Source organism: Aspergillus costaricaensis (assembly GCF_003184835.1).
Source record: "Aspergillus costaricaensis CBS 115574 unplaced genomic scaffold BO79scaffold_48, whole genome shotgun sequence".
NCBI classification, from domain to species: Eukaryota; Fungi; Ascomycota; class Eurotiomycetes; order Eurotiales; family Aspergillaceae; genus Aspergillus; species Aspergillus costaricensis.
In genome coordinates, this window is record NW_020291848.1 from 202,002 (window position 1) to 214,189 (window position 12,188).

The 12,188-nt window shown below is 48.9% G+C and overlaps 7 protein-coding genes across 7 annotated transcripts; 2 read left to right on the top strand and 5 right to left on the bottom strand.

Moving 5' to 3' along the window:
- Positions 1-424: 424 nt before the first annotated feature.
- On the bottom strand, positions 425-661 carry BO79DRAFT_159818 (uncharacterized protein; the record flags this gene model as incomplete). Its single annotated transcript, XM_025678961.1, has 1 exon — positions 425-661. A coding segment is annotated over one exon (237 nt), but the record flags the coding sequence as incomplete, so codon positions are not given.
- A 46-nt stretch (positions 662-707) lies between these two features.
- BO79DRAFT_276752 (uncharacterized protein) lies at positions 708-1,601 on the bottom strand (the record flags this gene model as incomplete). Its single annotated transcript, XM_025687776.1, has 1 exon — positions 708-1,601. One exon carries the CDS (start codon positions 1,599-1,601, stop codon positions 708-710), a length of 894 nt encoding a protein of 297 aa, XP_025534719.1.
- A 1,170-nt stretch (positions 1,602-2,771) lies between these two features.
- Positions 2,772-3,925, top strand: BO79DRAFT_290920 (uncharacterized protein). The gene is made up of 3 exons (XM_025688944.1): positions 2,772-3,177; positions 3,239-3,464; positions 3,522-3,925. The coding sequence occupies exons 1-3, from the start codon at positions 2,813-2,815 to the stop codon at positions 3,705-3,707; spliced, it is 777 nt and encodes a 258-aa protein (XP_025534720.1). The 5' UTR covers positions 2,772-2,812; the 3' UTR covers positions 3,708-3,925.
- Positions 3,926-4,345: 420 nt separating this feature from the next.
- On the top strand, positions 4,346-5,726 carry BO79DRAFT_211666 (magnesium transporter CorA family protein). The gene is made up of 2 exons (XM_025683063.1): positions 4,346-4,996; positions 5,051-5,726. The coding sequence occupies exons 1-2, from the start codon at positions 4,473-4,475 to the stop codon at positions 5,637-5,639; spliced, it is 1,113 nt and encodes a 370-aa protein (XP_025534721.1). The 5' UTR covers positions 4,346-4,472; the 3' UTR covers positions 5,640-5,726.
- BO79DRAFT_203940 (cytochrome P450) lies at positions 5,678-7,336 on the bottom strand. Its single transcript, XM_025681754.1, has one exon. It carries the CDS (start codon positions 7,295-7,297, stop codon positions 5,744-5,746), a length of 1,554 nt encoding a protein of 517 aa, XP_025534722.1. The 5' UTR covers positions 7,298-7,336; the 3' UTR covers positions 5,678-5,743.
- A 757-nt stretch (positions 7,337-8,093) lies between these two features.
- BO79DRAFT_159769 (SDR family NAD(P)-dependent oxidoreductase) lies at positions 8,094-9,152 on the bottom strand (the record flags this gene model as incomplete). Its single annotated transcript, XM_025678958.1, has 6 exons — positions 8,094-8,283; positions 8,338-8,390; positions 8,446-8,468; positions 8,527-8,639; positions 8,694-9,054; positions 9,104-9,152. The coding sequence occupies 6 exons, from the start codon at positions 9,150-9,152 to the stop codon at positions 8,094-8,096; spliced, it is 789 nt and encodes a 262-aa protein (XP_025534723.1).
- Positions 9,153-9,553: 401 nt separating this feature from the next.
- BO79DRAFT_276755 (cytochrome P450) lies at positions 9,554-11,463 on the bottom strand (the record flags this gene model as incomplete). Its single annotated transcript, XM_025687777.1, has 7 exons — positions 9,554-9,935; positions 9,987-10,255; positions 10,322-10,566; positions 10,617-10,768; positions 10,822-11,013; positions 11,082-11,214; positions 11,268-11,463. 7 exons carry the CDS (start codon positions 11,461-11,463, stop codon positions 9,554-9,556), a joined length of 1,569 nt encoding a protein of 522 aa, XP_025534724.1.
- Positions 11,464-12,188: the final 725 nt, after the last annotated feature.

Sequence of the window (12,188 nt, forward strand, 5' to 3'; positions counted from 1 at the left end):
TTGATTGTTAAGAAAGATGGAAGATAGATTGCTAGAGCTTGGAAGCGGCATAATAATGGTGTAGTGTACGGCAATGTCCTATTCCGGATACAACACAATGATATCGAGTACAGGTGGGGAGAAACAGATAAGAAAGAAAGAAAGAAAGAGAAGGGAATAACCACGTTGGGCTTCAAGCCTTAGGAAGTGTAGGTGAACGACGTTACTGCCCAGCAGGTGGCCGTTCTCCCATTAGCATGACAACGTCAGGCACATCTGATTGGACGCGTTCAGAGCCTTGATGGGATATCGTCTTCAATCTCACAGTCACCACGTTGGTAACCATTGTCAAGATTGATAAGACATTGTATCCTGATAAAGACTGCTTTGAGTGCTCCCAGTGTTCACAAGCTATTGTTCCAGGTCTCTGCCAGTCCTTCTCGTTTCAAGTACTCGGGTTGGCCTCTGCATAGGCACGCAAGGCGATCGCAAGAAGAATTCCGCCAAGGTTCTCCATGTCGCTTCGATTCAATGTATTCCAGGGACCAAATTCATGCATCTTGAGAAACGGGCGTGGTGATCCAGGTGGCAATGAATTATTGAGATACTGAATATACTTATCATCATACTCTGCGAAGATAAGGTAAATCAGATGACGGTCTTGTGACACGTGAAGACGACTACGGTGGTTAGCGACAGAAATGGCAATCGAAGAAGAAGCTAGACACTTACCGACCCGGCAAATTCAGGACACCAGTAGGATCAGGGTCTGATTTAATCCAAGCGACCATCTGAGCAGCCTCTTGCATACAAATGGGGATCCGCTTCTTTTCCCTCAACATTGGCTTTACTTCGATCAATGCCCGTGCTCTACCACCAGAGCCTCCCTTTAGATAGCCATCCGTTCGTGCCTCATACGATCCATTAGTGAACTCTGCCTTGAAGGACTTGCGGTGCAAGGTCCAGCCACTGGCCTCAGGAAAATGCACGGTCAGAGCATTCAAAAAGTCCACAAGGGCGGTGTTCACAATCTGCTCGTCTTTTGTTTGTGGATACATCGTATTCGTTATCTCAGCTGGTCCTGCAGAGCGGAAGGGTGTCTCTGTCTCTTCACTATTCTCAACATTTTCATTTTCTTCCGGTGTTTTTGGCAATATTCCCGCTGATTTGGTTGGGGTCTGAAGCTGTGCATCTCTCATCTTGCGCTCTAATCTGCTCACATTGCTGCGTGTGCGATGGGCGACAGGGGTGAAGGCCACATCAGATCGGAAATTTTCCTCAAGGGCTCCTGCAGCTTCAGACTGGTACTGTTTAGCTAAAGCAAAAGTTCCCTCGAGGATGGAGCCAGTGGTGAAGCTTTGGCGGTACCTAGCCCAGGACTGGAAGGTTGACAGAAGCTTATCAGCCTTCTGTTTCCACTCCTCTAGGCCAAACACCTTCAGGTTCAGAGGTGCAGTGGAGGGAGGCCTCCAAAGAACTTGTAATAACAGGAATTGCTCATGGCGAATTGTAGATCCAGATGTGAGCGTAGAGTCATGGATACTCGATTTTGAGACCTTGCACACAGCAGCCCATTCATTCCAACTAGCCTCGCTGTGGGGAAGGGTGCGCATAGTAGCCATGACTGCTGTGTAGTGAAGTAATCTTGGTGATGGGAACCCGATGAGACTACCAGCCGTCACATCCGCCCTCACTTATACGGCAAGATCACAAGTGCGCTCAGCTGATTCCAATGAGCGTGCGTTCGCAACTACGCGCCCATTCTTGCGAGATAGCCATTTGCCATGTTCCTCTTGAGTAGCGCTGAAACGTCCTAGCTGGGGCCTGAACAAGATACCCAGTGAAGGACGGAGAATGGGGCGGCTAGAAGGTAGAGCGCCTAGTTATCGCCGTGGTGGGGGTGGATGGGTTCAGTGAGTGCATGGTTACCAGTGCAGAAGGTGCTATGACCGCTTCTGGTTGCCGCTGTCGCTATTTGATTGTGATCTAGGCCCCGATGTAGGCCAAGACCATGTTGGTCCTCCGAGCAATTGGCGGTAGACGTAGGCTAAACGCCCCGGATCATACCCCATAGGACAGGGCACGCGTACCAAAGAGGTGGGGTGCCTTAATGATTAGACATGACTTTCAGGCAACTGGCCAGTCAATCACGACTATCACTAGATATTAATTTAGTATTTATAGAAACGAATGAAAGACATGCACGAAGCAATGATCTTGCCAATCACTACGGGACCAGAAAAATTGGGCGGATTTAGAGATGTAGGTACGAGCTAGATCATTGAGCCGTTTTAGGATGTACCCTATGTTGCGTACTATCAGACAAGATTCGTTGGGGAACCACGCAAACTGAAATCTCTCTACAAGTATTAGTACTTAATAGTAGTTATCAGGATGTAAAACCCTGCGAGTACATCGACTCTTTATAACTATGTAGCAGCCTTGCGGGCTCTGGAGAGTTTACCAGAATCAGTGCAGTTTGATGTTCTCCGACCTTCCCACCACCAGCCCCCAAATGCGCCTCCATAGTAGTACAAGCGCTCGCATGGAATGAATGTATCCAATGGAATCCGAAATGAATGGATTTGCCAGCTCTTGTCTGAACTTCATTATTCCTGGCGCGTAGCTGCAGCCACTGGGATGGGACTTTTTCCCGGGTTCCGGGGCAACTTGCCCAACAGGGTGTGTATGCCTCAGGCATCAACTGTCTCCACCCAGTCCCGCAAGTTTACTTGCCCGTTTTTAAAGTTGCGTTCCCTCTCCGCCCATTTCATCTACCATCTTGATCCCCCTTCCTTTCCGTCTCACCATCACCTCTCAGTAGTCAGTCATCATGTCTGATCAGCTGCTTCTTCTTGAGCGACAAGCTCGTCGACATGCTTTGGTCAAGATTGAGGAACACATCAAGCAAACCCCTAATATGCATGTCGAACCAAGCGATCTGAAGGCGGCTGGTATCCGCCATCTCCCTTTGTCCCTAGAGGGGGGCAGAGACGGGCCATGTTTTTTCAAAGCCTATGAAGAGAACCTCCCCCTCCCAACCGAAGAAGATGCGTTCCTTAAAAACCAGCTAAACCCAGATCATATCATGTGGGACACTCGTGCATTGGAGGTCTTTCTGTTTTACCACTTTCAGGACTGCAGATCCTTTGCATTGCGCGAGTATCCGAACAACCCTCCCTTTGGCGTGTATCGCGAGTAAGCCGCTTCTTGTATATCCTGCTTCCAAATTAGTTTTCTCACTGATTTTCCATTATAGGATTGGGGATTTCAAGTTCGGCCAACTCTTGGAGTGTTTTGGTTTCAATTGGTATGCTGTATCAGTGACTGATTATCCTGAGCAAAACTATCCCCACATGAAGGCCATCGTGGAAAATGAGGTAATTGGTGACAATCGTCTGCTTCGTGGAGAAATCATGACGATCACCGATATTATGAGGGGTCGTCTAAGGTCCAAGACGCTGCGGCCGCACATCGTTGCTCCGGTACAGTCTTCCCCCGACGGATCCCATCCAAGACGTCTACTAATCATACTTTGGTAGATGTTGGTGCTCTCGCTCATGGGCCCCCGTCATGCCCGTGTCCTAGAGGCCGATTTTGATGGAACGATGCTTAATGTCCGTGCTTCGAAGTTGTATGATTTCACGCGGAAGAACACAGATGCCGTGCAGCTGCTGACGCGGTATTGGCTGGGTGGGGCCTGCGGCCAGACCACGATGAAATCCTAAGTTGATATATCTCATTGTGGCGTTTAGGTTTGGCGTTGTATATGAATTGAGACGGAACATGGGCATTGATCACGATAATATGGATTAGCTGACTGGTAACGAGCGTCGTTCTGGCAATGACGTCACATCTACGAGTTAGGTATAATGGGAAAATAACTTTGCATTCATCATGCTCGGGAAATGGAAATGGAAATTTCAAGGGTACATGCACAGAGAGCATTTCTACTAGACATAGGCAATAGTCTAGTAGACTCACTTGACATCACCAGTTCGTTCAAATTATTTCCTGTCCAGCTGCTTGTCACGTGCTGTTTATACCGAATGCGGCAATGCGGAGGAGATGACGATCCGCCGCTCTGATTGGTCAGCATCTGAGAGGGCGAGGAAGGACCTCCAGAGCCTCGGCTATTTTTAGATGATATTTGCACAGTTGATAGATCAGAGATATAGACTGTGAAGTGTCAAGGTGTTTTTCAACTTTCTCGAAAGACTGACCGGGCGGTAACACGTGGATGGCCTGATCCCGTTCTGATTGGCCCACAGGCGGGATGACAGGTGCACCGCCACGGCTCCGGCTCGACTTTTCTTCTCTCCCTGTCTTTCATCGCATCATCGGGCTTCATCCATCGCACACACAAATCGTCAGGATGCGCTGCGCTTCCCCCTTGGGATTCCCGTTGATGTCTTCTCCATTCCAGCTGTGCCCATAATCTTCAATCCGGCCTTCCCCGCCCAGGGATGGAGCCCACCCCGCTGGCTGCAATCATGTCATCTGATTCGACCCCCGACCCCCGGCTGGAGAAGCCCCGGCCGGCAGCGGTCAGTCGCATCAACTTCTTCACCTCCCAGCTAAATACCTCGATTGAGGCCTCCAGTATCGAGGACTTGTGCTCTGTGTATAAGCCCTTTGAGCTCCTTCTGGAGACAGGGGCCCACAGTGGCTTATGGTGGCTTGATATCACGGCTCCAGCGGAAGAAGACATTGAAGCTTTAGCGCGATTCTTCAACCTCCACCCCCTGACTACGGAGGATATTAAAACCCGTGAAACCAGAGAAAAGATCGAGCTTTTCGGTCACTATTACTTTCTCTCTTTGCGACCGCCGCGCCGACTCGAGACGGACACTGGCGTACGCATCGTCTCGCACAACCTCTACGCCGTGGTGTTCCGGGGCGGCGTTCTTAGCTTCAGTTTCGACCCCAGTCTGCACACTAACCATGTGCGACAGCGTATCAAGGAGCACAGCAGTCATCTGCTGTTGACCAGCGATTGGATTTGCTATGCTCTGATGTAAGCCACCACTACTTTACCTCTGTTACGGTGATGTTTACTGACGCTTGACAGCGATGACATTGTTGACGGCTTTGCCCCGTTCATCAGTCGTGTCGAAACTGGTGTTGTAACGGTGGAAGACTCCGTCTCCATCACTCGACCGGACGACATGGGACTAGCCTTGCAGCGTATCTTCAAACTGCGCAAGGAGGTCATGAACATTCGTCAGCCGCTGCACGATAAGATCGACGTCATCCGGTCCTTTGCGCGGCACTGCGATATCTCCGACACCTCGTCATCGCAGGTTGCCCTGTACCTTAGCGACATCTGCGATCACGTCGTTACCATGATTGCCAACCTTGAGCAGGCCGAGCAGATGCTCTCGCGGTTGCAGTCCAAGTACCTCACCCAGGTTCACTTCGATTCCGGACGCATGCGCAACGGTATTGCATCGGCACTCAGCAAGCTAACGGTTCTTGCATCTATTCTCGTGCCGATGCAGTTCATCACGGGTTTATTTGGAATGAATGTCAGAGTGCCAGGGAAGACGCATGATGGGGACAACTCACTCACCTGGTGGTTCAGCATTCTAGGTTTCATCCTCGGACTGACTGTAATATTCGCCTGGGTGGCCAAACGGATCGGACTGCTGGATCGATAACTGCTACACATACATACTATGTTGCATAGAGGCTACATCTTCATCGTACATATTTAATACTATATACCTAATGCTATACTATTTCCTTGGCCGAATCCCCTTATTTACGCCCTAATATCCAGCCCAAGCGCCCGCTGGCTCTCCCGCACCTTATCCATCAACACCGCCATGTCCTTCTCCGTCTCATTCCACTCCCGCTCTACGATCGCCTTGGCCTTCTCACTGCGGGGCACGAACAGCGCCTCAAACGGTTCCGGCGTCGACACAAAAGCTGAATCAAACGCCATATCATCCACCGGGACTGGTTTCCCATCATCTCCCAGCGGCGCCTGGATATCAAACGCCCAAAGAATTCTAGCCATTAGTAGAAACAACGAATTCCTCGCAATGTGCCGACCCGTGCATATCCGCCGCCCATATCCAAAGAAATTGCGAAACCGACCATTTTCCTTCCCAGTCGCCTCGAACCACCTCTCCGGCCGAAATTCCAGCGGATCATCCCACGGCTCATCAGTCAGACACATCGACCAGAACAACGGAATCACCGTCGCCCCCTTTGGAATCCGATATCCCATATAAGTATCATCCTTCCTCGCAGCATGCGGTATCCCACCCGGAACCATTGACCTCCACCGCAACGTCTCATCCACCACCGCCTGCACATACACCAACTTCTCCTGATCATCAAACGTCGGCATTCTATCCTCACCCACCACCTCATCTAACTCCTTCCTTGCGACCGCCACAAACCGCGGATCCGTCCGAATCGCCAACACAAAGATTTTCATCACCGCCCATGTCGTCTCAAACCCCGCATCCACCAAAATCCCCAGATTATACGCCAAATCCATCCGCGGCATCCCCTCCGCATGCTTCGACGCCGAGAACTCCTTCGACCAATTCCACGCCTCACTACTCAACCCCTTCTCCAGATGTCTTGTATGCACACTCGCCTCCAGCCGAAATAACTTCTCCGCCAGCCTCTTCCACGGCGCCACCACCGCCGGCAAGTAATTCAACACCGGAATCGCATCCACAATCCACGTGCCCACTCTCGCCGCGTAGGTAAAGTTCCCCTGAATGGTCCGCATATCGCGCAACTCCTGCCCCTTTGGCGAGAGAAGTCGGAATCCGTATGCCAACGCGAACATCAAACTCCCACTATATCTCTCGAAATGCGCGTCGAAGTCATTCGACCGCAGCAAGTCGAACATGAGCTGCTTACTCTCCAGGTTCTGTATAGGGTGGTATGTATTCGACGCGCGGGGACTAAGCAACGGGGCATCAAGTCGCTGGTGAAGTCGTAACCAGTCGTCGTATTGCCGGATGAGCATGTGCAGGCCCTTGGTGATGTTATTCGCCATGACGAGGTCTGGGCGGTCAGCGTAGATGCTGCCGCGTTTGTCGAGAAGATCGCGTGCGATGGTTGGTGAGGTTATTAGGATGAGGGTTTGGCGCCCGAATTGGGCTGACATTATAGGCCCGTAGGTTTTGCTCCATTGGTCGAAAACTCGCCACGGGAGGGTTTGAGGGGCTTGGTGCAGGTTGCCGATTAGGGGGAGGCGACGTGGGCCGGGGGGGAGGTTGCGGTCGCGTTTGTATTCGTAGAGGAGGCGGAGGGTGAAGAGGGCAAGGAGGGTAAGGAGGATGGTGGGCATTGTTGTGGTATGGATGGATGTACAGGTAGAGGGTGAAAGGTATCAGACTGGAGTGTTGGGCGGGGAGAGGGTCATGCTTATAAGGTGGTACTATTCTTATATACTGGTGCTAAGTATACTCTTCCCCGCTCTGATTACACGAGCAAGGATATTCCATCAACACTACCCAACTCATAAGAGGGTAACAGAAGACTCGGTTACGTTGCAATGACAGCCTTGCATTAGTTTGTGCTTCGGGCGGGTTGAGGAAGGCCCATTATAGTAGTGGGGAAGTCTAATATGGACAGTGGTAGGAGCAATATCGTCACGCTAGCTGTTGGATGGCTACAGTTTGGTGTCACTAAAACGCCCATGCATGCCACCCCCTCCACCAAGACACCTGTGCCGTCTGACGACCCGCTCAGATGCATTAGTGCACTGACGAGGCGTCTGTCACTTGACGCACGGCCGTTGAGGGACAAGGGCTGGCTGGTGAAGAATTGTAATCGGGGTTTATTATTGGTAGGTGGGTGATTTGGGCCGTTCTGGGCTATATGGTGTTCCAAGGCAGGATTGCAGGTTGGTAGTGTTAATGCCTGGTAGTTATGATATATATTTAACTGGTATTATGATTCGGACTAGCGGGACTGTGATTCATATTGCTTGCCAAGAGAACATTCAGATGTTAACGAGCATAGCAATATGTCAATACCTTACAATTAATGGTGAAGAAATGAGCAACAAGACACACGAGGCGCAGAAACAAAATGTTAGACGTAATGGAAAAGCGAATGTGTCTGTCTCACAATAATCCTAACTAAAGTCCATATCCTCCATCAACAACTAAACCTGCTCCATAGACATAGCTGCTCATAGGCGAAGCCAGGAATAGAATCGAGTCGGTGATCTCCTCCACATCGGCTACTCTCCCTATTGGTGTACCTTCGACTTCTTCTTTGAGGACCCCCGAGTCTCCCGCATCAGATATCATTGGCGTATTCACAAACCTGTATACTCTTCAGGAAACTGCAATGGAAGCAGCAAGGAGAGAATTGACATACCCTGGACAAACGGCATTTATGCGGATTCCACGGGGGGCGTAGTACTTGGCATCCTATGCTATTAATCAGCCGAGGTGAATCTTATTAGAGTTGGATAGGTATTGGAACCATTTTTGTAAGCCCCATCACTCCTATAGATTTGCGTAAGCCATGGACAAATTATGTCATGAATAAAATTGAAAAACATACCTTGTTTCGAGGATATATATGCAGGAAAAGGTATACCCGTAGCCGAGGCAGATATGCCTAGCGAGGAGCAGACGTTAACAATAACTCCACGACCACGGCGAGTACCACACGATCTATACATTATCAGAACTGGCACATATACCCATACAGCTATCATCATTTCATACCTCTGAGTAAGCATCTGCTGAAGAAGTGCCCTCTGCGACATCCACAAACCCGTCTGGTTAATATCAACTGTCCGCTGCCAGCCTTTTAGGGATAATTGATGTGTGGGCTTTCCTGGATCACCAACCCCAGCGCAGTTAACTCCAATATCCACGCGACCGAATTTGGTGGCGGCCTCCTGGATCGCATTGTTGACTTGTACTTCGTTCGTCACGTCAACAGATGCTGTTAGCAATTCCACATAGGGAGACGTTTGTTTCAGCGACTCGAAGACTTTTTGAAGACTTGATGGATTATTGTCGACTAACGCTAGCTTGGATATTCCGTTTTGCATGAATTTATGAGCCACGCCGGCTCCGATGCCTGTTTAATTCAGCTTCGCTGGTAGATTCACGTGGTGCTGCTGTCCTACCCGAGCCTGCTCCAGTGATGAAGGCTGTTCCATGAAGAAGTTGAGCCATGATAGTTTGTTTCAGATACCATTGGAAAGAACCATACTTCAGAGTCAAAACTGAAACGGGGATACTGGGGGTATCTGGTAAGACACTAACCTTGCCCATTCATCATTGGTAGACTGGTGCTCACGAAGATCCCTACGCAAGAATGTCATTCAAGGCCTCTAGTGCCTAATGTAAATCGTTAATGTCGTCATAATCCCGCCCTCCTATGAAACAGAGTGGGAATTTTTGTAGTTGCCAGATAACGGCAATCCGAAGAATGGTGTCCATAGGGTAAGTATCGTAAGCTTGTATCATTATTACCAAATTATTGACGGTTATGATGAAGTCCACGAGCTTTTGGAGGTGAAAGACGATAATAGCCGAATATAAATCCAAAGATATATAACTATACCCGGAGTATGTCAGACCATGACAGTATCCCCTTTCTCCCACGGATGCTCTATCTCAATGGAACGAATAAAGGACTCATGCTCTTTACTCCTTGGTGTAATAGAAATCTCAAAAGCTTTGGGGTGGCTGATTACTCCCGGCAGATAATCCACAGTGGGTTCGATCTCCCTTCCATCTTTGACAAGCTTACCACTCCGGAAAGCCTGCAACGACCGCACGACGGTAAGAAAAATGGTAGAGTCAGCAAATCCACGACCGGGACATATTCTACGACCGAATCCAAAAGCAAGATTATGGGGATCATTCTCTGCGTGATGGGTCTCCGTATTCAGAAATCTTTCAGGGTTGAACGTCATCGGGTCTGAGTAGACTTCGGGATCATGTAGAAAAGCCCTAGAGCTCAGATGATAATGGGAAACAAATTGTATATACTAGACAGCTCACCATATATTTGGGACAATTGTTGCATTCTTTGGAATCCGATATCCTTCATATACATCTTCTCTCGTGGAAGCATGTGCAACGCCAAGAGGAGTGACAGGGTTCCACCGGAGGACTTCTTTGATGACTGCGTTGATATATGGTAGGTTTGTGCGGTCTTCTGGTGTTGGGAGGTCAATCCCTACAACCTCGTCAAGTTCTTCTTGTGCTTTGGTTTGGACGGTAGGGGAGAGGGCCATGGCCAAGAAAAAGGATGATATAGCGGATACCGTCTACGTTTGTCAGTCAGACCGTAAATGTAACTATTCTTTCAGAGTGATTAATGACGGTGTACTGACCGTATCTGCACCAGCTCCGTAGAGTGTCGCTGCCGACCACTTGATTTCCATTTCCTCCTCTGAATCGATGTCGGGTCCCGCCTGTGTGAGGTGCTTAGAAACGTAGGATGGCTGGCACGTCCGGTTCTTCATTTGTTGTTGGACAAACACATACGGTTGCTCAGCCAGTTTATCCAACGTGGATCTCCATTCGCGGGCTTTACTTTGGAATCCGGCCCCAGGAAACCATTCCGGGAGGTATATCACTATTAGAAGGATTAGGAGGTTCTGTTGGTGCTGAGAGTCAGGTACATACATAGAGGGAAACTATCCACAAGCCATGTCCCTGGCGTATGTGCTTTTCCAAATTGCTCCGTCGATGTATCCGCAAGATCGACAAGAGGATCACGGCCGTGAGGCTGCGTGGTATACCCGTAGACAATTTTCAATATGGTAGCTCCTGTCTGGCTATTTCAATCTGTGAGCTACGTGGTACTGAACTAGACAGGCATCATATATACCTTCTGATATGATCCACGAGTCGTTCAGGAGATTGGAGAACCCGAAGAAGAAATCGCCGAGCTTCAATATCCTGCTGGGTGTAGAACGATGAGAGGGCATTAGCTGAACCCAGAAACTGGTGGATCCGCCTTCGCTGTCCCCTAACATGGACAGGATTGCGCTTCATTGTGACCATGCGCTCCCATCCAGCCCTATCCCGCAATAGAACATTCTTAGCGTAGTTTACTAGGTTGTAGAATGATCAAGATTCAGAACTTACAATTCAGAGCCAAATATCATGCGAGGTCGGGATGAGTATTTCGCCGATCGCTTTTCCAGAAGCTCAATCGCAACCTTGGCATCATTGATGATGATCAGAGTGTTTCCCGGCGTCGACACAGAGCTGATAGGGCCTGGTAGTTCAGCTTCAATAGACGGAGACAAAGCTCGTACGAGATTGACATACCGTAGATATCTTTATGCTTTGACCAGTGCTCCCATTCTCTACTCCGATGTGGCGGGAGATCGTGTATATTACCAACCAGGGGCAGACCCTTCGGCCCTGGGGGCAGTGGAAGTGCACCTCGCTTTCGGAGGTGGCTAAGTCTGACGATATAGAGAGCTAAAATCCCAAATACAGAGGCATATATAAGAGTGTTCATTGTCAATGTTCTCCATTAACACCAGTCTGTTGTGGTGGACAAATGAACAAAAATCATGTGGTAGCAAAAGCTCCCAAGAATGAAATGAAGTAGATAAAGATGTGCAGAAAAGGATTTCTCCACTCGATATGTCTAGTGCCGATAGTCATACCATACGAAATGGAATCCGGGAAGAGGGTATGACAGGATGAAGTTTCCTGATACAGAGTTCGTAAAGGATTGCCAGGTTAGCTTGGGTACAGAAAATTTCTCTTTCCCGTATTCTGAAGACAGCATATCCGCGCTGCCATATTACATCGCTTGAAAAGGGTATTGATGTGATATATATGGAGGCAATAGAATTCTTTGTCAGAATGGTATCGGCTGAGGCACTCTGTGTGTAGAGAATATGCTAATAGGAGCCTTTCTGGGGGAGAGTGGATTATGTCAGAAGTAGGAATACGCCAAGTGTACCATCGGACAATACAAAATATCTGCCGAGGAAGCAAGGGGTTGTTAGGTCCCCAGGTCGCCAGGTCGTACATATTTTTGGTTCTTACCAGTATGGGACCTGGTTATTACTAGTACTGACTATCGGAAAAACTAAGCTGTAAAAATACACTGTCTTACCAGGTAGTAAACCTGGCGAGATCTTGTATTATATAAAATTTTAATTAAATTTTATTAAAAGATCTGATAATTACTAGTTAAGATTAAAAAAATCTAACCTGGGGAGTTTTGGTTAT

What these genes read in the sequence shown, in the direction of transcription:
- BO79DRAFT_211666 (XM_025683063.1), top strand. Translation starts at nt 4,473, where the DNA reads ATGTCATCTGATTCGACCCCCGACCCCCGGCTGGAGAAGCCCCGGCCG. An exon ending in TGGATTTGCTATGCTCTGAT is followed by an intron (nt 4,997 to 5,050) that starts GTAAGCCACCAC and finishes GACGCTTGACAG; the next exon opens with CGATGACATTGTTGACGGCT.
- BO79DRAFT_290920 (XM_025688944.1), top strand. Translation starts at nt 2,813, where the DNA reads ATGTCTGATCAGCTGCTTCTTCTTGAGCGACAAGCTCGTCGACATGCT. An exon ending in CCCTTTGGCGTGTATCGCGA is followed by an intron (nt 3,178 to 3,238) that starts GTAAGCCGCTTC and finishes TTTCCATTATAG; the next exon opens with GATTGGGGATTTCAAGTTCG. An exon ending in GGCCGCACATCGTTGCTCCG is followed by an intron (nt 3,465 to 3,521) that starts GTACAGTCTTCC and finishes ATACTTTGGTAG; the next exon opens with ATGTTGGTGCTCTCGCTCAT.
- BO79DRAFT_203940 (XM_025681754.1), bottom strand. Translation starts at nt 7,297, where the DNA reads ATGCCCACCATCCTCCTTACCCTCCTTGCCCTCTTCACCCTCCGCCTC.